The 26693-nt window shown below is 50.7% G+C and overlaps 8 protein-coding genes across 8 annotated transcripts; 4 read left to right on the top strand and 4 right to left on the bottom strand.

Moving 5' to 3' along the window:
• Positions 1 to 3254: 3254 nt before the first annotated feature.
• On the top strand, positions 3255 to 5198 carry BDW70DRAFT_161862 (uncharacterized protein; the record flags this gene model as incomplete). Its single annotated transcript, XM_073741039.1, has 1 exon — positions 3255 to 5198. One exon carries the CDS (start codon positions 3255 to 3257, stop codon positions 5196 to 5198), a length of 1944 nt encoding a protein of 647 aa, XP_073594054.1.
• A 180-nt stretch (positions 5199 to 5378) lies between these two features.
• BDW70DRAFT_140236 (BSD domain-containing protein) lies at positions 5379 to 7097 on the top strand. Its single transcript, XM_073737569.1, has 2 exons — positions 5379 to 6354; positions 6423 to 7097. Exons 1-2 carry the CDS (start codon positions 5403 to 5405, stop codon positions 6716 to 6718), a joined length of 1248 nt encoding a protein of 415 aa, XP_073594053.1. The 5' UTR covers positions 5379 to 5402; the 3' UTR covers positions 6719 to 7097.
• An 80-nt stretch (positions 7098 to 7177) lies between these two features.
• BDW70DRAFT_140235 (RanGTP-binding protein) lies at positions 7178 to 9447 on the bottom strand. Its single transcript, XM_073737568.1, has 6 exons — positions 9381 to 9447; positions 9294 to 9325; positions 9151 to 9208; positions 9024 to 9092; positions 8941 to 8975; positions 7178 to 8885 (listed from the first exon to the last, which is right to left on the bottom strand). Exons 1-6 carry the CDS (start codon positions 9399 to 9401, stop codon positions 7184 to 7186), a joined length of 1917 nt encoding a protein of 638 aa, XP_073594052.1. The 5' UTR covers positions 9402 to 9447; the 3' UTR covers positions 7178 to 7183.
• A 367-nt stretch (positions 9448 to 9814) lies between these two features.
• Positions 9815 to 12217, top strand: BDW70DRAFT_85658 (translation termination factor GTPase eRF3). The gene is made up of 2 exons (XM_073745039.1): positions 9815 to 11991; positions 12045 to 12217. The coding sequence occupies exons 1-2, from the start codon at positions 9916 to 9918 to the stop codon at positions 12090 to 12092; spliced, it is 2124 nt and encodes a 707-aa protein (XP_073594051.1). The 5' UTR covers positions 9815 to 9915; the 3' UTR covers positions 12093 to 12217.
• Positions 12218 to 12426: 209 nt separating this feature from the next.
• On the bottom strand, positions 12427 to 13020 carry BDW70DRAFT_161858 (pre-rRNA-processing TSR2 family protein; the record flags this gene model as incomplete). The annotated part of the gene is made up of 1 exon (XM_073741038.1): positions 12427 to 13020. The coding sequence occupies one exon, from the start codon at positions 13018 to 13020 to the stop codon at positions 12427 to 12429; it is 594 nt and encodes a 197-aa protein (XP_073594050.1).
• Positions 13021 to 13601: 581 nt separating this feature from the next.
• On the bottom strand, positions 13602 to 18509 carry BDW70DRAFT_169632 (uncharacterized protein; the record flags this gene model as incomplete). The annotated part of the gene is made up of 5 exons (XM_073742733.1): positions 18166 to 18509; positions 17821 to 18109; positions 14992 to 17766; positions 14292 to 14939; positions 13602 to 14239 (listed from the first exon to the last, which is right to left on the bottom strand). The coding sequence occupies exons 1-5, from the start codon at positions 18205 to 18207 to the stop codon at positions 13602 to 13604; spliced, it is 4392 nt and encodes a 1463-aa protein (XP_073594049.1). The 5' UTR covers positions 18208 to 18509.
• Positions 18510 to 18679: 170 nt separating this feature from the next.
• BDW70DRAFT_140231 (WD repeat NOL10/ENP2 family protein) lies at positions 18680 to 21199 on the top strand. The gene is made up of 2 exons (XM_073737567.1): positions 18680 to 18920; positions 18986 to 21199. The coding sequence occupies exons 1-2, from the start codon at positions 18704 to 18706 to the stop codon at positions 20953 to 20955; spliced, it is 2187 nt and encodes a 728-aa protein (XP_073594048.1). The 5' UTR covers positions 18680 to 18703; the 3' UTR covers positions 20956 to 21199.
• Positions 21200 to 21962: 763 nt separating this feature from the next.
• Positions 21963 to 25439, bottom strand: BDW70DRAFT_85640 (putative autophagy protein Atg13). The gene is made up of 3 exons (XM_073745038.1): positions 24899 to 25439; positions 24724 to 24822; positions 21963 to 24660 (listed from the first exon to the last, which is right to left on the bottom strand). Exons 1-3 carry the CDS (start codon positions 25112 to 25114, stop codon positions 22051 to 22053), a joined length of 2925 nt encoding a protein of 974 aa, XP_073594047.1. The 5' UTR covers positions 25115 to 25439; the 3' UTR covers positions 21963 to 22050.
• Positions 25440 to 26693: the final 1254 nt, after the last annotated feature.

The raw sequence follows: 26693 nt of genomic DNA, 5'->3' as shown, positions 1-26693 counted from the left end.
TGCCAGTTAGTATTGGTCTAACAGAAGGCTCATGGCAGTGAGACCATAAAAGCAAAGTGCTGTTGGCGTATCTTGCCTGCTCTGGCTGTAGGACGGCTAGTGGTTCGGCGATTCTAGCGTAGCTCGGATAACGAAGACAGAGAGCTCGTCAGCGCGGAAAGATGAGGGGGAAGGACGAGCTAGGCTTGTATTGGAAGTTCCAGCTAACGAATTCCCAATGCCGCGAGAGGAGTAAACGGTCGACTGACTTAGCTGATCAACGCCATATGCAGCCTATATAATATCGGCGCTTGCAAATTAATCCGCAATATCCATAGGGTGTTTCAACCCAAGAAAGAGAAATACGAAAAGCATACACAGAGCGATATTACCCTGCTGCAGACCGCTACTCTGGGCTGATGGAAGCTGAAAGCCACAATGGAGAACAAATCCCGGGGCTTGAACGTCAATCCTGCTTATTACACCTTCAAAGTCCGCATGCAGTACACTGTGGTTCAATGTCACAGCATCTGCTGCTAGTTCAGACGATGCATGTGCAACATTGCAGGACTATGGGTCTTGAATAACCCCAGTAACTGCCCAATCCAGGGCTTCTGTCGTGCTGGAATAGTCCAGCCCATTGGCATCAGTTTCGAAAACTTGGTTGACGCATCGTTAGTTGCAAATCACTGCTACGTGTTGGGTTGATACTGGTGGGGAACCCATGTGACATGTTTGTCCAATTCTGGCTTCCGCAAAGCAATATGAATCCGCTTTTAATCACGGGAAGAAAACGGTTAGAAAACTGTTAGAAAACGAGCTTTGTTCTGACCAGCGCAGGGAGAAAAATCCATTAGATAAATCTTGACCTTTATCACGGAGCGGTATCTACGAAATTGAAGCAGCAGTGTCTGAAGTGCAGCCAGAACTCAGACAGCTCTTGATATAAGCCACAGAGTGCTACCACAGCTCAAGCCGGGCATCGGGAATTAAGGGGCTAGGACTTTGACGTTTACTGTGGTGTCTATTGCCGAATGCACCACCAACTGCAGTACTGTGTTCCGGCTATATGTGCGCTAGAAGATATTCTACGGGCTTTGCATGCCATCCCCGGCTAGATTAGAACTTCGAGAGTCTGAAGAAGAATCTTGCAACGCTGAGCTTTTCAAATTCTGAAGTGAAAAGAACGTAATTGGCGGAGTCCCATTTTTGTATGCAAGGAGTGTGGGCCGGGCCTTCAGCCTGTCGGAGATTAGACGACATCCACAAGTAGTCAGATAGTGACCTTTGGAGAGACATACATTTGTGGACATTACCAACACGGTGCTCTGAGGTGCCGAGATTCTCAAGCTAGAAAGTCTTGGGCTGATCATTTGTGAGGTGCAGCCATTGCTTCCGGAGGCTTGCGCCATGCAAGCTGAAGTCGCGCTCTCGATTACTAGCGAGCAGATGTGGTCATGTATCGCAAGGATTGGGACCAGTAATATCAACCTTGGATACTCTCCTTATACAGAGCACCCCGTCGGTGCTCCTAACTTGGGATCTTCATGGCAGAAACTAAAGGGAAAGGTCAAGCGCTTAGCTTCAGAACCTGAACAGAAAAAGCTCAGGGGCATGGTTCTATCTGACATTAGCCTTAGAGACCGTGAGACGGCCTGTGCAGGTACAGTACACAAACAATAGTTCCGTAACAGGCTTAGGTAGTTCTTCACTGGGGCTGGCAGTTTCTTTCCCACCACCTCCGGTCCCACAAAACTCATGCTACTACCCTCCCTCACTCGGCTTCCAATCGTGTCATGGACAAATTACATCACTTCGTGGCACAATTCCTAGTTATAGCAGCCAGGAGAGCTGCAGCGGTGTGCAATGAATGTTGGTAGCTGTGGTATGTGTTCGCTCAAGTATCCGTGTTATTGGTGGTAATCCAAACCAAATCTAACAGTTATCCTCCGAAAGGCATCTGTTATCTACTTCACGGGCACTGTTTTCGTCCGTTCTTTATTCAAATGTCTGCTCGAGTCAGGTAAAAGGCGCTTCGGTTACGGTATGCTCCGTCAATCGCCCTTGTTTCTCACCGCTGTCTCAGTTCAATACCCGAAACATATGCATCTCAAAAGAAACGTCTGCCTTGGTTTTTGATCTAGGCGATTTCCCAGAATCTACGGCTTCGTCGTTGACTTTCTTGCGAATGCGGTCGATATATCTTACCCAGTCCTCCGAAGACACGCGTCGAGTGATCGATCTTCCGCGGAATCGAGAATCCTCGACTCATCAGCGTCACTGAGAGAGCAAGACAGCAGTTGAAAGCGTAATATCGTCGCCCTTGCACGCACCTCGATACCCACCGTAACGGTTTCCTCGCTTGTTGGTGAGTGATAGGAATCCGCCAAACTCATCCTTTTTATGCAAGCCACTGCCGATTTATCGCCTACATCTATGGTCTTTTAGAGGCGTGTCGCGGGGTACGAAACAGCCTTTAGCATGTCACGCCATGGTGATGGTGACAGTTGCTTATGCTGATTCTTTGCCATTTCTGAAGAGTATGACGGCGAGCCGTAGTTCTAGGGTTCAGAACTACTATCACATATCGAGACATCAGAGAACATTCTTCTTTCTCGTGGTATGGAGCCAGGTATGAGAATTGAAGGCCCACGACACCCGACAGTCGGAATATGTTGGCTTCATGTGCCAGGAATTGAGAGCCGGTTGCCGGGGCTTGTACCCGTAGTTGTAAGCACAGGGCACCTTCTGGCAGTGAATGTTCTCAAAAAGCTGCTCGTTGGTCCTTTCGTAATTTTAAATTGATTTTGCATGACAAGTGCAGCAAGCGGCCTCAGAGCAGGGCTCTCTAGCATGGCGTAATGTCGTCGCCATGGCACGCAGCAGTCGAGTCTCGGCTTTGTCTATTATCACCGCGAACTGATGTTTACTTGATTTAATAAATTATGTATCCTGCGTTCGTATACCACAATCTACTATGTGCTATAGTATCGTTTAATTCATCCTCGTGAACTATATTACTCTCAATTAGGAAATACCGAGCTCCGCTAACGCACGGTCCAATTGCCAGTAGAACGCGTCCGACGCGTCCACAAATTGGCCACTGCTCCAACCACAAGCAACGACCACAGCTCGCATTAGATCAAGTCATAATGAACGGCTACCTAAATTCTAATGGTACGAGCTCTTGCCTTGATCCGATCAACCACCCTATTCAGGCCCATGCCTCGCCGTGAAACCCTCTCAGTCTATTTCTGCTTGTTGTATGAGTTGAGATGGGGCGAGGTGATAGTGACAGGATTTCGAGAGACAATCCAGATCGATTCCGCACTTCCGACAAACCTGCCTTATCTAGCAAGTTGACACGAGTACCTGCGCGATTGGGAGTGGGTTCGTTGGCAGTTACGCCTGGCGCGTCATCAACTTCGACTGCCACTTCCACTCCCTCGACGGCATCGACATCAAGATCCAGATCAGGAAACTCAAAAAGGAATACAGCTCCGGATCAGACGACTCTGACACAAATCGAATTCGTGAAGAGGAGTCAGCCCGACTATGATGATGATGTGTTCAAATACATTGGCGGCTCGGGATTGAACGCTTGTGAGGTGATTGAGATTGAAGACGACGACAAGCCGGATAATGCGTACGATAAGGACTACAGACCGTCTAGTTCACGGACAAAACGTGAGAATAGCGTTAGGCTTAGCTCTGCGCCTTCGAAATTGAAGAAAAAAGGTTCCGTTCAAGGCGATAAGATTTCAAGAAAAGGGCGCAGGAAAAGTGGCAACGACAAAGGGGTGCAAAACGATGATAACACCTTGACACAGATGAAATATGTCAAGCTGATCGACCTTGAATCCGATGATGGCGATGCGAAGCTGGAATATGCCTATCTAACCTCGAAGAAAAAAGACCCCGAGCTTCGAGCGGCCAGCACGGGCAAACATGATAATATCCAGCAACAGCAGCCAACATACATTTCCGAACCCTCCAGCGAGCATAAGAGGAGAAAACTAAGTCCATGTTCAATGAAGAAGGAGCCTTGTCAAATGAAAGAGAAGCTGGAGGAAAAAGTTGAAATTTTCCCTTCAACACCACGAAAGCCTTTAAGGACAGAAATACCATCTTCACAATCACCTGAGAGTCCTGGTGTCGCGTTCATCACATCCTCTCAGTTCCGCAGCGCAGCTCGTTCGCCTGAAAGACCGCCACTCACCAAGGAGACCCCTATAAAGGAGGAACTGCACTCCTCGCTTGAGAAAGGCGGTGCCTCTGAGACCGCGCAGATGCCGCTTAACGACAAGAACCAGTCGGTTCATAATAACAGCCCTCAACCCTCTCCATTAGCTCGGCGAGCATCGGCTGGGAGAACGCCTAAAGCAACTGGACGCGAAAAATCTGTTGCTGTTGCTGATGCTCCGGCCGCGTCTAATCCGAGACAGCACCCTGCACAACGAACAGTCGTGTATGAGACTGACGCAGAGTCGGATTATGATGAAAGTGACGACGGCATGCAGGATGTTCCAAGGTCAACTAAGGATACGAACACCGCAGTCTACGAGGCACACCTGGAGAACGAGCCCAACTCCCCAATCATCGAGTCTCAAGAATTACCGCCACCCCCTGTGTCCGAAAAAGAGCCTGACTCTGGCCCATTTTCATCTGAATCGACTCTCCTATCCGAAGCGTCAATATGCTACCGAAGGGTTCATCCCAATACCCAATTTCCGCTAGAACCTGTGCCTACAATCAATACGCAGAAATTGGCAGAGCTCTTCCCAGAGGAATCAAATGGATTGCGTTCTATAACCCCAACTCCGTCATCCTCGCCTATGAAAGCTTCTCTGACGTCAAATGCGCCAATAATGGTGTCTGAAACCCAAAATTTGGATCAAACTCTTCTTGATTCAGAGGACGGAAGTCGAACGCCGACAGACATTGTTCCTGAGTCCTCGCCAGCCGCACGCCATGAGGACAGCGTCCCCTTGAATGGGCATAATCCATCTGCGAGAAACGTTGTGGTTCAAGTCGAATCCTCACAACCAGTAGATAGGGCTGGCAGGCAGAGAACTGCTGGACAGGACTCTGCGCCTCGAGCGATGCTTTCCAGAAGCCAGATTTTGACATCGAGCGTCATGGAAAGTATACCCATACCTGGGTTTTGGATGAGCAGCCAGGACAGCGTGGGAGAACCGTACAATCAACCGGATTCATGATGATAACGTATATATACCACTAGATTAAGCCTCTTAATTCCTACAATAAAAGACCACTACATTCTTGCATGCTTCGTGGGTTCGGCGGTCGGCCCATCGTAGACCCGATAACGAAACAAAGCGCCTGCGGAGAGTCAAGACATCATGACTGTCGCTGATCATCACAATCTCCAATTTCCCCTCTTCCACAATAAACACCAAACTATGGATATTTACGATTATGTCCAAGGAGATCTATTCTCCTCCAGCAATCAAACAGGAAAGGACGAAACCCAGCAGAGTACAACCAACACGAACCAACCCGCCGTCGATTTGAACACCGAGCTACAGGAGACCTTCCGCGCCTTCTCCGCAAGCCCTTGGGGCTCACGCCTCGGCGACATCTGGGGCAACGTCCGCAAACATGGCGAAAGCTACTACGAAGGTGCACGACAGGAATACGCCGCCGCCAGCGAAGAAGCTGTCAAAGGATTCACCGGCCTTAAAGATAGCCTTGTGGGACGGACAAGGGGCTTATCGCTCAGCACAGCGTTCGGCACCACCACTGAGCGAGGAACAACGGACGGCTCCCTAACGCCTACGGAATCTTGCGCCGCGGGAGACTCCTCCAAGACAGAACCGCAGCAGGATGGTAGCGACAAGAAGGCTGCCGGAGGCGAGAGCTTCCTCGCCCGTTTCAAGACCGAGGCGGCTCGACGGCTGAAGGAACTTGAAAAGGCAGAGGAAGCAGCCGACGAGGCGATTCTGCGCTTTGGAATGAATATCACACAGAAATTGAGGGAGGCTGTTACCATTGTTCCCCCTGAGGAAGAGTCTGGGTCAGACTCGAAAGTACTTTTTGAGAGTAGGGATGCCGAGGGCAAGAGGGTTATCCATGCGACGCGCTTCGAGGCCCAGCTTCATGTCATCCACACAACGCTTGACAGCTTCCTCAAGGACCCTGTGAGCGACGAGTGGCCTGCTTTCCAAAATTCGTTTAGCATCGACGACAAGACTTCTGCTATCGCTGCGGATCTCGAAAAGTACCCGGAGTTGCGCACTGCGATGGAGAAGCTTGTGCCAGAGAAGGTGCAGTACGCGGACTTCTGGTCTCGATACTACTTCCTTCGTCTTGTTATTGAGACCGAGGAGCAGAAGCGGAAGGATCTTTTGAAGGGTATGTCCTATCTTTCTCAGATACTCCTTCAGTTATCCCCATGGCTAACAACTTCTTGATATCTACAGGCGCTAGCGTCGAAGAAGAGGAAGAAGTAGGCTGGGACGACGATTCTGACGACGACACCGACTCTCCCTCCACGCCGCAAGTCTCGGGCAAGAATAAAGCAAACAATGTCGCTCCCGCACAATCGTCCGTCGACTCCAAGACACTAAAACCAAACGAACCGCGCCGGTCAAATGACCAGGGTTCTCAGCCAGACAGCGAGTCGAGTTATGACCTCGTCAGCGGCGCCACGAGTCGAACTCCGGCTAGTCCCAAGGAGAAGTCTAAAGACGATGACAGTGACGATGACTGGGAGTAGAAGTTCTCCATACCTCTCTTATTGCATATCAGGCAGGACTGTGTGCACAGATAATATGGATACTTTCGCCACCATTCAGTTCCATCTACTTCGACCACTGGATGGTTGAAGAGATGCGCCTAGGCGAGAAAGAAGGAGTTGGGTCGGTGTTGTTTCTTTTCTCTTTTGCTATTGTTTTCCAGTGGGCGCCCATTATTGGTCTTTACTTTATTTTCTTACCCCTAGCGATAATCCTCGGCACCAAGTACACAGTCTATATTCCCCAAATGCTCGCTTTGAGTATGCATATATTGCTTCTCTGGAATCTACATACCGAACCCATCCCACGTATATGTTCAGTATATTGCAAGCGCACGCACGGGTTGAAGCTACTCAAAACTTATTTATTCTCATTGGCAAATGTCGTTTAGTACGCCATGAAATGTCCCCTCCAATGCTTCAATAGTATTGTATTATCTTAATAAGTTAGTGAGCAAGCGGCGAACCTCTCCTCTGTCGCTCATGAGTATGCGCCGAAGAGCCCCGTGTCCCGCTATCACGCCTCAGATCAGCCGCTCTTGAAACAGACCGTCGCATTTGCGAGGGGGTCTCCGGTGTATTTTCCCTTGAACGAAGCTGATAACCCCTTGTCCTTTCACTTGGCGTGTAAGGTATCTCACTTGACTCCCTGGTATACCCAATAGACATTCCCTCCGGAGTCCCACTGTACTGATAGTCTTCACCTCGTCGCTTGACAGGACTCTCATCGTACGGATCCCATCCCACCCTTCGTCTTGCGTCAGCGCGGAGTCGTTGGCGGTATTGCTCGTCTCCTCCGGCGCCAGTTGTCGAAGACTCTTCTAAGAAAAAGTTGAGTAGTTCGTCGCTGATGGAAAGGTGGGACTGTTGTTGGAATTGTTGAAGGGACATCAGGCGGAGGAGAGTCTCGAGGAGTGATAGCGAGGTGCGGATGTTGTTGAAAAGAGGGTTTGAGATTGTTGTTGGCTGAGACTGGGATTTTCCAGGTTGTGGTGAAGCTGTGCGGGGCGATTTCCTGTCTGTATTTATTGAGAGCTGCGCCATTTTCTCGGTAGGGTCGAGCGTCTTGGTGGTTTCATCGTCTGACTCGGTGTCTGACTCCTCGTCCTCATTGTAGACTTCAAAGGCTATCCACTCAGGATCCAGGTCTTTGGGTAACCGCCATTGGTCGGGAATAGAGCTTTCATGAAAGCTAGGGTTCAGGGTATTGACTGCGGATCCAATCAACTGGGCATCCAGTTGCGCCTGTATTTCATCTATTTCGTCTTCTGGCTCGGATTCATGCGGAGCGCCAAAGCCAGCCATATCTCGTTCGACCATCCGGCGTGGTGGAACCGCGTTTATATCTCTTTTCAAGAGTAGAACTGGGTTGTTCGTTTCGCCCTCGGTACTGATATTGAGGATCCTTCCAGTGTCTGCGTAAAATATCTTTGAGATCTGATGGATCGGTATTATCTCACGTATCCCTGCAGCATCAATATCTTCAAAGCTCTGAGGCTGAGACTCGTTTTCATCGAAGGCATGGACTCTTCCATCATGCAGATCTTCTACCACCAAGATTTGGTAGGCAAATTCGTCTATCCTGGCATCAGCCGGCATTTGCAGCGGCCGCTGGCTTCCCGAGGCAACCGCCATATCCATTGGTACTCGTCGTAGCTTTAACCGAGCCTTGTGCATGACCTCCTTCCACGTCGTTTCACGAATACCTTCTTCGTCATGAGGGCGGAGATGACTTGCAAATAGCATGTACATCGAGAGAGTAAACGTGGGTCCAATTTGAACTGCTTGTGATGGAGAAATAGAGTACTGCGTGTCACCAGCTGTGAGAAATGTGCTTGCCTGTAGTAGCCGAGAAGGTGATATTGTTGCTGGGAGGTTAGTCGACAGCTTAGCCCCTGAAGTTGTAATAGCCAGGTTCATGAGCGGAACTGCATCCTCAATCCGAACCAAGAGCCTCTTGATATCTTGTATGATGAGCTTGACCATCTCCCTACTTCTTGACATATCTGTCGGGCTCTTTCCTCCCTTCTGACTCTGCTCTTCAGAACGAGCGGCCGTTGCCAGTCGCTGGCCCAGTGACTGAATATCCAGTCGAAGAGACTTGGTGAGGGAAACTGCGGATTCCAAAGATGTATTGCCCCGCGCAGCGCTAGGCTTGTCAGAAGAATCGTCTCATGCGTGAAGGAACAAATAAAGCCTCTTACATCAGCTCGATCATGTCAATAGCGGGCGATATAACCTGCTCAATCAGTCATGCATCTTCAAAAAGTCGTACGAGGGCTCTAACTTGAATCTTGCTTTCAAGTCGTTGTTGGAGCGCAAGGAGCTCATCTCTTTCTACACTTTTGTCAACATTCTCAAGAGTTGACCTGATTAGCGGCGTTCTCAGCATAATATGAGGCTTATACACCTACTTGCAGTAATCTTGAAGACTGGCGGATGGCGTAACTAGCTGTGATGGCAATGCCTGAGCTATTGGAAAGATGTTAGAGCATTCTGGTACCGCGCATCGCTCATCCTCAAATGGCGTATGGGCAAGCAAGACGAAGGTGCATACCGAATCGCATAGTTCATCGCCTGCTGCGTGAGCTGCGAAGAAAGTTAGCTACTTGCATGTCTTTCGACAGCGCCAGTTCCAGCTTACGCGGGCTAGCAATGCGTCCATATTGGTATTACAGACTGGCTAATATTCGACACCACCATAATGCAAGACGCTGGCAATATGTAGAAAACAAAGGTGTCTCAAGTGGGATGTCTGCTGTGGCTCTCCTGGGCTTATCGATAAGAGGTCACTGTGGCTGGTAACTCTTGGTATTCGTGCCCTACGAGATCGGGTACTCCATATCAGGCGAAAGGAGCTACGGAGTAACCGCCCCCAGACGACAGATATCTACCTTTGGCACTCCTATCAATCTCTTACTACGCGTAAGTCGGGCAAAAAAGACGAATAGCATGTATTCCTTCCGCCACCATCTTTGTAGTCACCAGCCTGCTGAGTCAGCACTAACATCTCTTGGCATCCTCCGCTTTGCAAAATCCGCAGCCCCACTCACCTTGCTCGGGGAAGACACACCCCTCCTTCATCCTCGCCTTTGTCTTTAGAGCAGCCAAATCCTTCACTTCTCTTTTCCATTGTCTTGTTCGAGCGGTTGTCTTGCTAAGCACTCATAACAATCGACATGGCTAACCAGACTCCTGATTCCTGGGAGGATGAGCTGTCTAGGCAGACTGAGGGCGTTAACCTGAACGCACAGTCACGGCCTCAGCCTCAAGCTCCTTCTTTCCACCCCGGCGCTGCTTCCTTCCAGCCTGGGGCAGCTGCTTTCGTGCCCGGACAGCAGTTCCAGCCGTACGGGGGCTATCCTCAGTATGGCCAGTATGGACAGCAAGGCTACGGGGGGTACCAAGGCTATGACCAGCAACAGGCGTACAGCCAATACGGCGCATATGGCCAGCAACCTGGCGGTTACAATCAGATCTACAACCAAAACTACGGTAACTACCAGCAGCAACAGCAATTCTCCCAGCAGCCTCGCCAGGCTGCCCCCGCCGCCCCAACCCAACCTGCCCCGAAACCCGCCAGCAATGCCGCCCCCAAGGCCAAGGTCCTGAGCATTGGTGGTGCCAGCGACTCTCCCTCAGCTCCTAAAACGAAGGTCCTCTCGATTGGTACCCCTACACCAGCATCGACCACGCCCTCTTCGGATTCTGGATCCATCGCCGACGCTAAGGGCCCTGCAGCCGTTGAAGCTGCCTCTAAGGTGACCGCCGCGAAGGCTGTTGAGAAGACAGAAAAGAAGGCGGAGCAGAAGGCAGCCGCCAGCGGTAAATCATCCCCGGCACCATCAGGGCGCAACAGCCCAGGGCGATCGAGCCCGTCGCGTGCGGAGCTTGCCAAGGAAAAGCGTGATGCAGATGCTGTCGCTGCGGAGCAGAAGGCAGATGTTGATGAGGAGACGCTGAAGGAAATCTATGGTGAAAAGAAAGAGCACGTGAACATTGTCTTCATTGGACACGTCGATGCCGGAAAGTCCACTCTCGGTGGATCTATTCTCTACGTTACCGGCATGGTGGATGAGCGTACACTTGACAAATACAGGAGGGATGCGAAGGAAGCCGGTCGTGAAACATGGTATCTTTCTTGGGCTCTGGATCTGACCAACGAGGAGCGTGCTAAAGGAAAGACTGTTGAGGTGGGCCGTGCTCACTTCAAGGTCGACATTCAAACACCCGATGGTGTCGTTGAACGACGCTTTTCTATCCTCGACGCCCCTGGTCACAAGTCCTATGTGCACCACATGATTGGTGGAGCTTCGCAAGCTGATGTTGGTGTCCTCGTTATCTCCGCGCGCAAGGGCGAGTATGAAACTGGTTTCGAAAAAGGCGGACAGACACGTGAGCACGCTTTGCTAGCAAGAAACACCGGTGTACGAAAGCTTATCGTCGCTGTCAACAAGATGGATGATCCGACTGTCGAATGGAGTGAGGATCGTTTCAAGGAGTGCACAGTCAAGGTTTCCAAATTCTTGGAAGCTCTCGGTTACAAGAAGGATGATTTGACTTTCATGCCCATCTCAGCGCAGCAGACCCTGGGTGTTAAGGATCGTGTTCCCAAGGACGTTTGCCCTTGGTACAATGGTCCTTCCCTCATCGAATTTCTCACAGAGATGAAGATGCCCGAGCGTAACCTTAATGCACCTTTCATGATGCCGATCAGCGCCAAATACCGTGACATGGGCACTATGGTCGAAGGGCGTATTGAAGCCGGTGTCATCAAGAAGAACGCTAGTTGCATCATCATGCCAAACCGTACGAAAGTCGAAATTGCGGCGCTCTATGGTGAAACTGAAGATGAGATTGCGACCGCTACTTGCGGTGACCAAGTGCGCATGCGCCTACGTGGTGTTGAAGAGGAAGATCTGCTTCCTGGATTCGTCATGTGTTCCCCTAAGCGTCCTGTTCACTGTGTCTCTGCATTCGAGGCTAAAATTAGGATTCTTGATCTCAAGAGTATTCTCACTGCCGGTTTCAACTGCGTCATGCACGTGCACTCGGCTGTGGAAGAGATCACCATTGCAGCTCTGCTCCACAAGCTTGAGCCCGGTACTGGACGCCGGAGCAAGCGCCCTCCGCCTTTTGCCAGTAGGGGTCAGACTATCATTGCCCGCATCGAGATTACCAGCGCTGCCGGCGCTGTTTGTGTTGAGCGTTTCGAAGACTACAACCAAATGGGTCGCTTCACCCTACGTGACCAAGTAAGTGCTATCTTTTGTTGGGTAAAGCAACGATAAACTAATCAAGACCACAGGGCCAAACTATTGCTATTGGTATGATTACCAAGCTCATTGATGCGTAGACGGATTCCCAGTAACGCATCCTAATACTCTCATGTGATATTACTGGGCGACGGTCAAGGTATCCCAGGAACCCAAGGGTGACTCGAGGGGGCTAAGACTGGTTGATGATGATGAATTTCATTCGATTACTTTTCCTATAGATTTACGCTTTTTTTGTTTTCTTTTTTTCCTGGATATGAAAAGTCATCTTTCGCGTTTGCCGTTGTGTAGACCTTTTCTAGATACCATGAAGTAGCCCACAATATTATCATGACAAGATACGATTACATGCAAAAGATATGTCTATCTAGGGGAATTACACACGCTTGCCCAACTCAATCTTGCAATCTAAAGTCACCGCCTCTTCCTCCCAACCACCTTCGTAAACCCATCTTCATCAATTTCGGGCTCAACTCGCTCCCTCGGAGCACTCACCAAAGCTGGAGCCTCCCCCATCTCCTCATCCTCCTCACCATCCTCCTCATCATCGTCCGTCTCACCGTCCTGATCCTCCCCTCTCCTAAATCCCGCAACAGCATCGCCCTTCTTCGCTGCCTTCCTCTCCCATTCCTCCCACATCTGTCTGATGCCATCAAACTCCCCATTCTCGACCATCTTGCGAATTTCCATAATCCGATCTGCTACCTCCCCTGCACTTTCATCGTCCACAACAACATCGAACTCGTCATTCATTACTTGTATCAAGACGTCCTCCAGGTCCTCTGCGTCGGTTTCCGGGCGGTCAGCAATCATGTCAGAGATTGCGCCACAGAGCCAGTCGCGTTTGTCAGCAGAGGTCGGACCACCCCAGTTGCTTGTTACTGCAAGTGTGAGGGCTGGCCAGGCGTTTATTGCGAGCGTTATGCCAAGGTCGAGGTAAGAGGAGGCGGTTTGCTGGGCGGGGTTCGAGGTTGCCGCTGCGGCGGTGGTGGGCTGTTGGTCGGACATCGTGGGTGACTTTTGATGTAAGTGGTCTAACTTGTGCTTCTATTGAACTGGTCGTCTGCAGTGCGTATGAGCAACACTGCGGGAGTTTCGATTGAGAGATCGTCTTTGGCGATAGTTTGGATGCGCGTTATATGTTGAACTGATTTTTGAAATTGCGTGCTGGTCTGTCGCTGCTATGGAGTTAAAATGAGGCTGAAAGTCTTTCGATCAAGCAATTATGCAATTACAAGTTCCTATAGTCAAGGGGACCTTTGAATCGAGAGAACCGCGAGAGTGAGGGGTTGTGACTATGAATCGCTGTGACCTTGAATTTTTTCCACCTTTATCAGCAACAGCGGATTAGATATGATAAGCTTTAGTCAGGTGACTCTACCCACTACAGTAGGCACTGCATAGTGTTGAAGATAAATATTCGAGGATATAATGGGTATAATATCATGACAAACAGCAGTCCAGACCCTATATGATGGTATAACGCATCCTGTATGCAACCTGCCGAAAGGGAATAAATGATCCTCACCTACCCAAACGCCATATACCAACCAGGTAAATACAGAAACAGAAGAAACGGAACATCTGTATCACAAAGCATAACTCAATATTTCTTGAGCACGCATTGCAGTGGCGATATGCCACGGCAGCGTGCCAGTTTGCACAATTCGCGTGCCTCGTACTCGCGCAAGTGTCGCCAGGTCACGGTACATTCCTATAATCTCGCGGAGAGTCGTTTCGTAATGGGTTGAAGGTCGCTGTGTGAATAAGAGGTTAACGTTCATGGTATATGCCCCATCCGCATCCGTAGTACCTCTGCGCCGAACTAGATAGCCACTAGCTAATGCAGGGCGGTACTCGGTGAGATGAAGGTTGCCGTTTAGCCGATGCGATAATAGAACACACCAGGATTCATCGCAAATGTCAACAAGCAGAGACTCGGATTCCGATTCTAGGAGTGAGTCCGTCGGAGTGAGAGCATTTGCTGCTGCATTGGCACCACCCGGGGGAGTTGGAGCATTTCCCGGTCCATCCGGGGAAAGGATAGAGCCACTTGGGAGCGGAGTAGCAATAGGCGTTGAAGAAGCCTGGTGGTTGACAAGGCTCATTGATAATGGTGAGGGTGGAGGGCTGAGTGAAAGATCAAAGGCTGTATTGACGCTCAGTATCGCCAATTCTAACGCCATACATCGTGATTTGTTGTACTGGTCCGCAAGATTCAACCACGCTAAACATCATTAATACAAGCATCAGAAAGGGTGGGGGTGCGTAAGCCTCACTGTCATATTCGTCCTGGTCCATATTGTCGGTATTAACGATGATGACTCTCCATCGTGCTTGGCTTTTGTCCATGATATCCCTTGTTGCAGCCCAAATCTCAGATCGCACAGCAGAAAGAGTCCGAGAAGCCGTAGAGTTCCGAAAACGAAGGCAGTAAGACATTGTTCGTTGCAGGACTCCAGAGTTGTCCGACCATGCCACGGTCATCCATCGCTGATCTTGACTTCTCGAACATGCAACGTGAAGACATCTCCCTTCCTGCAGAGGCGAAAAACGTTCAGAAGCAAGCCTGAATCCAATTGATGAGGGAAGATTCTCGGCCAGCGTTACAGGTGGCGCGCAGTTCACAAGGCTCGGTTGCATTTGTCTTGTAGAGCACCGACTGTAGACTTCCAAGGCCAGGTTTAAATATTCTGCCTGAGGAGGCACAACTAATGACTCCGCCGACATAATGAAATCCAACGGAACGATCTGCAGCAAAACTTCATCTATTTGTTTAGGTGGTTTCTCGGCGCTGGCGAAGTAATTTTGTAATAGACACCAGAACGCAGCGCATATGTCAACCAGCGAAGCAGCATGTGAGAATGGGTTTATGATATAAACAACAATATTGTCCTTTGACGGTATGCCATCCAAAAGAGCGGTCCCTGAGAAAATATTTAGTTGAGGATAATCGAAGGCTGCGAGTGACATTCTTACCAAGCTCCTCACAGATTAGCTTTAGCTGCTGCATAGCCGTTTGATAATTGGGTCTCTTTACCGATTTGACATCCCACTCAACTAACCCGTTTCTGCATGCATCGATATTTTCTCCCCTGGAATGGCTGCCCAGGTTGCAGCTAGGGTAGAGAAGACCCAACCTGTCCAGGAATACATTGGCTGCTCTAGTCGCGAATTGAGGGTGTATGCAATAAGCGGTAATATCCTTCGGTCCATGAGCAGGTTCCAGGTCAAATGTCTCCCAGAAAGATATAGCGGGAGGCAGTGTTTCCAGAAAGTCTTTGCCGCGCCGGACACGTAGATGTGGTGGTGATAGTTTCGTAATCGACCCTCTACCAGTGTCTTTATGCTGAGGGTTCTGACGAGGAGCGGGACCAGCATCTGGTGAAAGAAAACTTTGTACATTTTGCTCCTGTAGTGAGACAAAACTGTTCAAATCGAGCTTTTCAATGCCACCCAAATACTCGGAACCCTCAAGCAATTCCCGAGACCAAGACGGCTGATTATCCAGGCAAGAGATACTAAACCTGCCATCAATCTTGTGATCCAACGATGATTGCGTGACTTGGTCAACTAAAAGCTGAGCAACCTGAACTTGTATCTCCCGCGATGCAAGCGACGGGAAGATATGGTTTTCAGATAATGTGAAAAATCCAGCGATTGACAAATCCGAGAAAATAGAGAGAAAGTTCCCTATAAAGATTGAATCCTCAGACCTAGGCATATTTGCCTCCTGCTCGGCCCCAATTGGACTCATAACCGAAGATGGTTTAGGAGAATTTATCGGGCTGGAGCCCGCACGCTTTCTTTTCAAGGTTGTCAAGGTCATGGATGGCATATTGTTCTCTGGGCCAGTATTGTCACACCCGTCATCTGACTCGCTATCAGAATCGGGACTTGAAGCTGAATCCATTTCATCAACCGGGCTCCCTTCGGCATCGGCTTTTTTAAAGTAGGCTAGCGCCTTCATATGGCTTTTTCGACGCGGCAGGCCAATAGTTGGAATACCATCCGAAGAAGTGTGGGGATCATGGTTGAACGCGGTGCTTACTCGCAAAAAAGAAAACTTGCCATCTGCACCATACTTTTGATCCCAGGATGAGATGTTGCTCTTGAATGCGACTGGACTGTAGTGACTCAGTGCGTTGCTTGTCTTAGCGGGAGATTTTGTGCTGGTACTTGGCTCTGGAAAAAGGATCTTCTTAACCTCAACAGGGCTGAGGGGGGGACTGACTGTCTGAACTTGGTCCTGGTGAGGCGACAATACCAGTGCGTCATTCACGGAAAGCGGCTGACCATGAGACACAGGGGCAGGATGTATTTGCTCGAGGCTTCCCTGCAGAATGTTGTTTCTATCAACCGAAGCTGGTGAGGCCGAAGCTGGTGAGGACGAAACTGGATCTGAAGATCCAAGGGGAACATCCGGTTTGTTTGATTCAGCAAACCCAGGGCTTTCCTGAATATCCTCCATATTGCCGCCATTGCTGGTTTGATCAAAGTCTTGGTCATCGAAAAAGCTAAAGTCGGCATCTGTAATCCCCTTGGTACCAAAGTCCTTTTCGTTCATGTCTCCAAAAAGATCATCGTCTTCGTTGGTGTCATAAAGACCAGACCCGACACCAAGTCCCGCACCCGGGCCGAAATCTAGAGTCGTATCCGGATCTAACGCGTTTTTGGTCGTAGTCGGCACTACAGGATTAAGCCCTATGCCGGCCGTCCCATCTGGCGGCGTCGGATACACAAGATTGGCGCTCTGCACTTCAGGGTGAAGAGAGGCACGGGATAGACTTTCTATCCCTTCTGGCAGACCCACAGGTCCGGGTGATGATGTGTCTTGGCTGTTGACCTGCCGTTCTTGGTTCTTGGAAGGAAGCTCCGACTTCGTCTCCACAGCCTTGGGTATCTCTTTAGCACACCAACCCTCCGCGAACTCCAGTGGGTCACAAAGAAAGGGCAGACTCTCTCCAGTTCTGTCAAAGGTTTCTGACTGGTTTGACTTTGACCTTCGGAAGCAGTATATCGCAGGCCAAAGTATACGCTTTAGCGGGAGCGAAGAATTCTCTTCTTTGAGTCGAGCGGCTTCTCCGGACAACCTGGAATAGAACGGTTCCCAGACCTCAACCTCCACCCAGCCATCATCGGTCACCGGTTCGGTGGGTAGCCCAAAGTATCCCAACCATTCCAGAACGTTTAGCTGCCATCGTCTAATATCTTCTGAGGCCGACGTGGGCCGCGAATTGCTGTTCTTCTCTGAGTGGGAAGTTATTAGTCTTGCAATTGAACCAGTAGGTGCTAGCCATAAATCAGATCCAGGTAGAATAGCAGATGCACTTTCTCCTGGTTGGCTTAGTCGTAACAATCCAGTCTGCGCAATAGTCTGTAAGGCGATGGTCAATTTTCCCGCCGAAGTCAACTGAACGTGGAGGGAGGTCAGTGCTGAAACAGAAGTGGACCCATTGCCGGCAGGGCCCTGGCCCTCATCTAAATCACTCTTGACGGTGTTGAAGAGAGTTCGCGGTCCCAGAGGAATGGCGTTGTTTTGTCGAACTATTTGTAAACTGAATGCGGCGGTGACGGCTGAGATAAACGAGGCATATATTGCCGCGGAGCCGCCAGAATTATCCGCCCGCCTAGGTTGCACAGAGCTGTTTTGCAACCGTTGGGATGGTGCCGGAGAATTGGCGTTCGTGGTCTGGAGATCTGACAGGTGGCTTTTCGCCAAATCCGCGGCAGAGACACTTCCCGATGTCCAAACTAATGAATTGGTAAGCGTACTGACACTGTATATTGACCTTTCAGGCAACTAACCTTTTAGAATCGTAGAGCCAATAAGAAGGCGATTTGTCTGATCTCCGCTTTCACTTAGAAGTACTGGTGCGAGGTGCTCAAAGTCGGGAGTGGCGGAGAATATTAACAGACCAAGGCGTCTCGGGTAAATCAACACTAAGCTACCTTGACTCCTTAACCGAAGCTCGAGCTCTTTAAGGCGACTGATATGTTTCAAAAGGATATGCCCATTGTTGGGGCCGTCACCTGGAGGATTAGTGCCGCTGGTATCTTCGGTGTAGATCCTCCAGTAGACGTTGGAGAACCCATCCTAACGGAGCATTAGAGCTCAGTTGGGAGCTGTAACTAGGTAGGAAGAGTACCTACAATGACGCGAACGTTTGTGATGCATCCCCCAGGAAAGTCCATGTTTTAGCTGATGTCCCAGGGTGGACCAATATAAATAGCCAAGGAAGCTGTAAAGACCGAAGACAACTTCATTTCCAAAGCAAGTCGAACCAGAAGCAGCTTCTCAATCCGCGGCCCATCGTATGGGGATGTTGACGGAGACGAAAGTCAGCGATAAGTCGAACTGCCCGGGTGTCCTCGCCGTATGTGCGAGGTCGGTAGCCGGGGAGCACTGAACCGTTAGGGAGAGTAGACCATGGGTCAGGAAAAGGTGCGCGACGAAAGGATCGACGGTAACAACATCCTCAGCAGCAGGAGTTGCGGCGAGTTCCAGTCTGAGCACTCAAAGCCAAGTCCCGAGTCGATTACGGAGATTGTTGGCGTCCGTGCAGCCAATCGGGCGCCCTCGATATCCGCAGCATCACGTGCTCCATTTATCGATAACCAGAAAAAATAAAGAGAAAATCGCCAGCCTGCAGTCTCTCAATACAGCAGACACCAGAGCATTATCACAAGCATGAAGCTCTCAAACCAGTCGGAAGTCCCTGTCTATACGATATCTGGGTCAAACACAGCCCGTCCACTACCTGAATGGCTCGCGAGACGGCGAAAGCGCAGTCTAAAGGACGATCCGGAGTATGCGAACCGGATTGAACTGCTGCAGGACTTCGAGTTTGAGGAGGCAAGCCAGTGCATCCGGGTCAGCGAAGATGGGGACTGGGTCATGAGCACAGGTAATACGAGATTTTCTCTAAGAATATATGGAGAAACTCCCAACTGACTTTGTAATCCCGGAAAGGAACCTACAAGCCCCAAATACACACGCACCACCTTCCTCAGCTATCACTTTCATGGGCTCGCCACACAGATGCGCTCAATACAACATTCCAACTGCTTTCATCCGACTATTCGAAGTCTATCCACCTACAATCTGACCGATCGCTCGAGTTCCACACACCCGGTGGATGTCATTACCGAACAAGGCTTCCACGATACGGGCGTGACCTAATATACGACAGAGCGTCCACTGAAGCCCTTGTCCCAGCTGTCGGCGTAAACGCCGACGGTATGGGTGAAGTCTTCCGTCTCAATCTAGAACTGGGTCGTTACATGCGGAGTTTCGAGGTCGACGTCGGAGGCGACGACTTCACGTCAGCCGGCGGAGGTGCGTTGCAGGGTGGTATAAATACCGGTGCTGTAAACACAGGCGCTATTGCGGAAGAGAGTCATGGTCTGCTCGCTTTTGGTACGACTTTAGGCACCGTTGAGCTCTGGGATCCGCGAGCGAAGGGTCGCGCAGGAGTGCTGTTGCCTCCTACGCAGATCGGACCTGATGATGCGAGAAACGAGATCACAGCGTTGGAGTTCCATCGTTCTGGGTTAACGCTTGCCACTGGTTCCTCGAACGGTCTTATTCACCTCTACGATCTCCGTTCACCGGTTCCTCTACTCAAGAAAGATCAAGGATATGGTTTCCCTATCCACACTCTTAAGTTCCTACTGCCGTCGACCACTACACGAGAACAGACTTTGGAGCCCAAGATTTTGTCTTCAGATAAGAAGATTATCAAGATCTGGGACCCTCGAAATGGTAACCCATGGACCTCCGTGGAGCCCGCCGTTGACATCAACTCGGTTGCCTGGTGCAAAGACAGTGGAATGCTTCTAACAGCCAACGAAGGGCGACAACAGCACTCATTCTTCATCCCCCAACTCGGTCCAGCTCCGAAGTGGTGTTCGTTCCTAGACAACCTGGTTGAGGAAATGGCCGAAGACCCGAACGACCCCAACGCCTTCAACGCTGGACAGGCCGGCTCCGTCTACGATAACTACAAGTTCCTGACCCTACCTCAACTCAAGACTCTCAGCCTAGACCATCTGATCGGGAGAACTAATCTACTACGACCTTACATGCACGGATACTTTGTCGCTCAGCGCCTCTACGAGGAAGCCAGGTTGATTACCAACCCGTACATCTGGGAGGAAGAGCGCGCAAAGAGAATCAAGGAGAAGATTGACAAGGAGCGTGAAAGCCGAATTAGAGGGAAGAAGAAGGCAGCCGTCAAGGTCAACAAGAAACTCGCCGAACGCCTCATGCAGATGGAGGAGAAGAACGAACGCCGCAAGGCCAAACGCGTTCTCCAACAAGGCGGCGATGAGCCGATGGAAGATGCCGATGCTGCTGCACCTGCCCCCACACCCACAGCAGTACTCAGCGACAACCGTTTCGCCAAGGTCTTCGAGGACGAAGACTTCGCTATCGATGAGACGTCCCGTGAGTACGCTCTCCGCAACTCAGGCAGTGCTTCCGAGCCTGCCCCTCCCCTTAGGAAAGAGCGCGGCCTCACAGCCGTCGAGCAAGAAGCCATCGACGAAGTCCCGAACTCCTCAGACTCAGACTCGGATTTAGAAAGTGAAAGCGAAAGCGAACAAGAACGACCCTTTAAACGGAAACCCTCCGCCCAAAAACAGAAACCCGCCAGCAACATCACCCGCCGTCAGCCTCAAATGCAGGTTTCCTCGTCCGCGGCAGCCGCCACCTCCAACCGCGACCGTTCCTTCGGTGCTCGCGCCCAGAACATGCGCACGAAAGAGAAGCCAGCTCGCCGTGTTACCGTGGTGGGTGAGCAGGAATTCACATTCAACCCCAGAGGAAAGGGATCTTCTAAACAGAACAACAATGCGCCCGTCAAACCAACTACCGCGTCCTCCGACTATAAGGCGAAGGAGCGAAGAAGCGCCTCCGGTAATACGTTCCGCAAGATGTGAGCGTGGCCGTGGACCAAGGAATTTGCGCTCTTTCTCTAGGTATTGGGCTTGGGCTCGGGCTTCGTCATTGTCCATCCTTCTATCGCGCGATTTGAAGCGTGTATACAACGTAGCTCGCTAAACCAGTGTTAGTGTATGGGGCAGAGCAGTGCAGACCGCCGCTTCAAAGCTTGCGCTCTAATGCCCCATTAACAGAGTGCTACGGATTGCTTGACTTCTCTCGGGTCATTCGAGCTAACTTCCCATGGGAAGGAAGAAGGGTTATAGTGGCCGTAAAACTCAAGGACTTGTTACCCTTATAGAGAGCCGAGTGAAACCTGGGATAGGTCGAACGAGATTGCTACAAGTCTCCTTAAGCCGGTCGAGCCACTCCAGACAGACCGCTTCACGACATATTCATGCAAGTGTATCGCATATAGAAACAGTGATTTATTGTGATACACCACATCATGTTAATTTAGCGTTCTATTCAGGGAGTCTTAAGATTCTGAAGCAAAAGTTTATGATGCAACCAGTTCAACTTCGGGGTCTTCAGTAATGTATTTGTCGAAAATAAATTGATTGGATTAATATGACATCGTACTTCTGTGTTGTAATCCAATATCTATTAGAAAGCAACAACACTGCCCAAACGCCGGCATTGGCACCAAACCCTGAAAAGCCAATGAGCAGTTTGACACCACTAGATTGTCAGAAAGGTACAATAAACACAACCAACACCCAAAACACAAGATACAGACGAACCTGCCGTTTTAGGCTGAAGGCCACCAAATAACCGGGAAAACATGTTCAAGGAAAGCAAGCAATTTGAAGTCCAGGGGAAACAAAGTCGAAGCCAAATGAACCCTTGAGGGTCTTTCGTATCATTCTCTATTTGCCTTAGCAATCGGTAGCAGATCAGTCTATAAGATAATTCCATCACGCAGCACGGTGGCCAAACAGAGAATAAGAAAATCAGAGTGTATATGAGCTAACAGCCAGAAAAACATAAGTAGCCAAAATCCTAGTTGGAAGTGTGCGGTCGGTGAGTCTTATGAGTTTGAGGAGGTTGGGGAAGAGCAAATTGTGTAAGGAGTTGATTTGTCTTTAGCGTAGTCAAGGCCAAAGATGGAAGCCAGAGAGCGTGCCTCGCTTTCCACTGCCTCGTCTGGAGCTCCCAGTATTACCACTTGAGTCTTGTCCGTGGTTTCCCTGCCGGCCTTCCTCGAAGCTCCGCCGAGATGCACCAAAGTCACTCATGGCGAATAACAAGGGCTCATCCTCTTCAATCTGGGCGGCCTGCGGAAGGTTGTGGCGACCGGCGCCAGATCCTCGTCCAGTTCCTCGGCGGTCTTCCGTGCCGCTATGGCTGGCGCTTGCATTGGCATCGCGCTCAGCCTCTCGCTCAGCTGGGTAGGGGTTGATAAGCCCACCACGTGCAATACTGCTAGAGCCGGAACTGAGAGAGTGGGGACCGCCGGAGAACCCGCGGCCACGAGAATGGCTAATACGCCGTTGGTGCAGGGGGTGGTGAGAATATGGGGATGATGCCACGGTTGGGCCCGATAACGAAGCATCACGATGAGCGCCTGGCCCCCGTAATGTGGGGCCTCGAAGAACATTTCCATCATCGCCTCCGCTGGGACGCGCTCCAGATTCTAATGGAGCTATATTGGTCCCAATGGTTTCGTGATCCTGTTGCCGTTGCAATGTCCCAAGAGTAGTATGAGATGGCTCCTCAGCCCCAAGACTCACGCTACGCATAGTGAAAATCTCGTCATCATCAATAGCATGACTATTTCGACGGTTGGCAGCTGAGCTAGAGCGACGGAAAGTAGAGGGGAATATGGTCGCAGGTGATGTGGGAATTGGTATGGCGGTAACTGTTGAAGGGAGACGTTCAGTCGTGGTCTCATCACTAGCATCCTCTTCTAGCGGCGAACCGTTATCTCCGTGTAGACGTGTGGTGGTATTATCGACTATACTGTTGGAGCTGAGCCGAGAAGGTATGGCGGGAGTATGGGGAGTATGAGGAGATATTGCTTTCCCTCCGGGAGATGAAGCGGTAGAGATGGATGTACCAGCGATACCCGGAACCCCAGAAAGTTGTTTGCTGGAAGTGGCAGATGAGCGGTTCATGAGCAGCGAAGATGACATCGAGTCAGAAAGGGCGGCATTGGAATCTTTCATGCCCCGAAAACGGCTTAGAGCAGCAGAAGCTGCTGTCATCCTCCGGGAATGATTGTCCATAGCAGTCTGGCTCGAAGGGCTTAGTAAATCCTTTCTGAGATCGAGCATCTTCAGGAATTCGGAAATGTTCTCATCGTCCGCGTGAATTGAATCGGCGCTGGTGCCTGTGATCTCAGCGAGCAACCCGGAGCCTGGCTGGGCACCGGAAGACGTTGCACTGGCTCTACCACTGGAGTTGTCGTCTTCCAGCTTGTTAATGCCTCCTGAAGACGGCCTACCTCGGCGGTGACTGAAGGCACTACTATATCTCGACATAGGCGCGGGACGAGGAGATGCCGAGATCGGGGATGAATTAGCATTATCGGGACCGAATGAGGGGGGCTTGCGTGCTGAAGTAGTCACTGAGGGTGGCGGCATATTCCTGGAATCAGACAGTGAGGTTCGACCGGCTCCAGTCGTCCGAGGTGAAGCACTTAGTGGAGGGTCAACTAGGGAAGGCGACGCGGACAAAGGCGGTGCCTTGAACGGCTGAAACGAGATGGAGGGCCTTCTAGCAACGTTGGGATTTGTCTCATTTGCAAGAGTAGCAGCGCGTCCTACTGGGCTAGCCCTCGCAGCTGCGAAAGAATTCCGATGTGATGAGGTCGGCGGGGATGGAGAGGAAGCCCTTGCTTCTCTGGCGGCTCGAAGCGCTGAGATAGGGCTCGCGCCGGTAGTAGGACCTACGTGGTGGAAAGTCGACAAGCTGCCGTATGCCCGACTAAAATCTGGGTCTTCCACAGTTCTTCTTATGAGCGGCGCCGATCCAACCTCCGGCGTTACTCTAGCGTCCAGACCCCCGGATGGTAACGACGGTTGGAAGATCTCATCGTCAGCCCCCATGAACTGGGAGCTCAGAAGAGCCTCAGAGTCGTCGACGCGGAAGTCACAGCATGTCCTATACGTCACTTGCACAGAGAATGGGCCAGCAGGAGAATCCGTGACGCCAAAGCTGTAAGTGTCAACCACTTTTGCATCGCCCTCAAACAAGGGCATAGTCAAGTGATCCTGTTTAGACAGATCCCGGGCATGACCACTAAATATCCGATATTTGACCCTCAGCGCAGGGTGTGCTCGTGATCGACCGTTGCGTTTAATAAACTTCCAAGCCGGAAGAAACTTTGAATATGTAAAGAGAGACCGGAAGAGGATGATACTCTTCTTGTATACCGTCGGCAGGATAGCGCCAAGGTCACTGGGCAATTTACCAGGCATATCGCCCAATTCTACTCGCCATCGCTCCAATATCACATCTACCGCTCTGGATGAAGAAGCTTTAGCTGGTCGCGAGCTCTGGGACGCAGCAAGCGATTCCGACACATCCCAACGTTTCCCATTATCATCCAAAGCCACAAGGGTCTGGTTATTTGTGAGCCCTGTCGTATCCAAGTACGTCTCGATGATCATCGGCGGCGGTCGGTTGTCTGTAGCGTCGCATGTTCTCCAGGTCTTGAGTTGATCCTTTAACGCATCCGTCTCTTCCAGCTCGACATTAAACTATGCACAGGTCATGTCAGTCAGAGTCATACCAAAGCAGCAGTGCAAGGCGGCGAAATATACCCAGCGATTCACTCGAGGTACGTTGGAGTTCTTAGCATAAGAGGGGGGAAGGTCGACACGGGAATGTAGGATGATGAGAGCAGCCTTCGTATGATAGTTCTACAATAACGTTAGAAGACAGATCCCATGTTTTTTTGGAACCAACAGATCTGGCAACATGAGATTTGAGCCATACCGTGACAATCTGGTTCACCTTGCTGATAGCTTCCGGTCCGGGCTGTGAACTTTGTTCGGGTTCGGCAGTATCATTCTCAGTTTCAATCCCCAACCCTCTATTTGTATGCGTCCTAAGGTCGAAGGCTGGTGAATCGGAACGGCGATCGTAATCCTGGGACCGCCGAGCCGATGAGGTAGACGCCGCCGGAGCGGGCGACCGCGGTTGTTGATGCATGGCTTAAGAGATATCAAGAAGTCTAGGCTGGCGATATCCGGCAGTACGATCCAAATAGAGCGGCGGGGTCGTAGGGCGTATCTGGATCAGGAAGGAAACGGGGGAACGACGTAGCCGTTGTGGATGGCCATGCTCACGGACGCAATAGAGGCACAAGATAGGTCAATACGCAGTGGAACCCCCAGATAAAGAACTCAATGATGAGTCAAGCAAAAAGCACGAGCTAAATAACGTTTGAGGCTCTAGATAGCAGGCAGCGATATCATTGTTTGCTGTGCCCAGGCAACAAGGTGTTGGTGAGGATGGTCTAGACAACCCTGGGAGCTTCTCCGCACTGACAGCGGCTCCAGATAACGGACGGGGATCAGGTCCGGAGAGATCAGCAATTCAAGGAGTCATGATCAGCACGGCGGTGTCTGAGATGTCGCTGACGGAATGAGGAGAGAGGGAGGCCGAGTAAGGAAGAAATGAAAGGGAGGAAAGAAAGAGGTGTGAAAGAGCGGCAAAGAGAGGAAGAGAGAGGTGAGTAAGTCCAGGCCTGCGGAAGGGTCTGTGACGCACACGGGTGACTTGACTCGATGGGGCCCTGGTCAAGTGCAGCCTTCCGCCATGCTCTTGTCTCTTCTCCTGCTAGAGTCAGGCTAGTCTAAGTCAACCACAACCAATCTCTGAAATTCCCAATTCAGCAACAGGATCATCTAGGTTGAAATCCGTCAGTCTCACTCCTCGATTCCCAGCAAATTCGCGATCAGCCTGGTTGGTGGTGAGACCATGATCCAGACGGTGTTGGGAAGGCGGTGAGCCTTTCCCCATAGATCTGCTCGTCTGGTCTGGTCAGGTGCGCTTGCGTTATCTCCTACCAACCTTGCGGAGTACTTTGAGCTCTGACCTTTGCAGTCTCTGAGAGGCCCGGTTTTTCGCTCCGTCCCAGACTGCTGCCAAACTCCAGTATGCCATATCAGCTGTTGACGCTCAGGCACAGATCACTTCCCAAGTCTTCCTGTCCCTGAGACTGGTCGCCTCATCTGCACTCAGAAGGCATTGCGCGCTTCTCTATACTCTACAGGTGGAGTCAAGGCAGTCAAGGCAAACTCGCCTACTCGCTCGTCAGGCTTCAGGCAGAATTTCTCTTGTTGTTGGCTTGCCACGACATGGTTAATTGATCTGTCTACTCCGTATCTGCTATCGTACGGCTGGTCGGGTGAATGCTGAGATCTAGACTACCTGCCACCGTCAGATCTGCGGAATAGAGGACTATCGATAACCGATCACTCTACGTTGTCTGTGGCCTTGCAGTTAACGAAACTAGCTTTCTTAGCTTTTGAAAGCAAGGACTAGCAATGAGGGATGATCCAAATAAGCGGCAGTCATCATGAGTATTCCATCGTCCTGGCATCTTGGTCTTTATGAACTCTTCGCCTTTATAGCGAGTCGCGGAACAACTGGACATTCCGGAGGCTGCAATTATCGATATAGTATTCGACATCACAAGACGGCACATGGAGCCAGTCGACAGCGCCGCGAACATCTTAAGCGAGTTGTTACAGCTCAATACCAGGGTAAATACGAAAATTTCCGT

Source organism: Aspergillus foveolatus (assembly GCF_047715535.1).
Source record: "Aspergillus foveolatus strain CBS 279.81 unplaced genomic scaffold BDW70scaffold_41, whole genome shotgun sequence".
Classification (NCBI taxonomy): Eukaryota; Fungi; Ascomycota; class Eurotiomycetes; order Eurotiales; family Aspergillaceae; genus Aspergillus; species Aspergillus foveolatus.
The sequence above is the reverse complement of the archived record's forward strand: the minus strand, read 5'-3'. Positions and strand labels throughout refer to the sequence as shown.

Coding starts and splice junctions, on each gene's coding strand:
- BDW70DRAFT_85640 (XM_073745038.1), bottom strand. CDS start 25,114: ATGCATCAACAACCGCGGTCGCCCGCTCCGGCGGCGTCTACCTCATCG. Junction 24,823..24,898: donor AGGTGAACCAGATTGTCACG/GTATGGCTCAAA, acceptor ACGTTATTGTAG/AACTATCATACGAAGGCTGC. Junction 24,661..24,723: donor TACCTCGAGTGAATCGCTGG/GTATATTTCGCC, acceptor ACCTGTGCATAG/TTTAATGTCGAGCTGGAAGA.
- BDW70DRAFT_140231 (XM_073737567.1), top strand. CDS start 18,704: ATGAAGCTCTCAAACCAGTCGGAAGTCCCTGTCTATACGATATCTGGG. Junction 18,921..18,985: donor GGACTGGGTCATGAGCACAG/GTAATACGAGAT, acceptor AATCCCGGAAAG/GAACCTACAAGCCCCAAATA.
- BDW70DRAFT_85658 (XM_073745039.1), top strand. CDS start 9,916: ATGGCTAACCAGACTCCTGATTCCTGGGAGGATGAGCTGTCTAGGCAG. Junction 11,992..12,044: donor GCTTCACCCTACGTGACCAA/GTAAGTGCTATC, acceptor TCAAGACCACAG/GGCCAAACTATTGCTATTGG.
- BDW70DRAFT_140236 (XM_073737569.1), top strand. CDS start 5,403: ATGGATATTTACGATTATGTCCAAGGAGATCTATTCTCCTCCAGCAAT. Junction 6,355..6,422: donor GCGGAAGGATCTTTTGAAGG/GTATGTCCTATC, acceptor TGATATCTACAG/GCGCTAGCGTCGAAGAAGAG.
- BDW70DRAFT_140235 (XM_073737568.1), bottom strand. CDS start 9,401: ATGGACGCATTGCTAGCCCGC. Junction 9,209..9,293: donor GCGATGAACTATGCGATTCG/GTATGCACCTTC, acceptor TCTTTCCAATAG/CTCAGGCATTGCCATCACAG. Junction 9,093..9,150: donor AGTCTTCAAGATTACTGCAA/GTAGGTGTATAA, acceptor TCAACTCTTGAG/AATGTTGACAAAAGTGTAGA.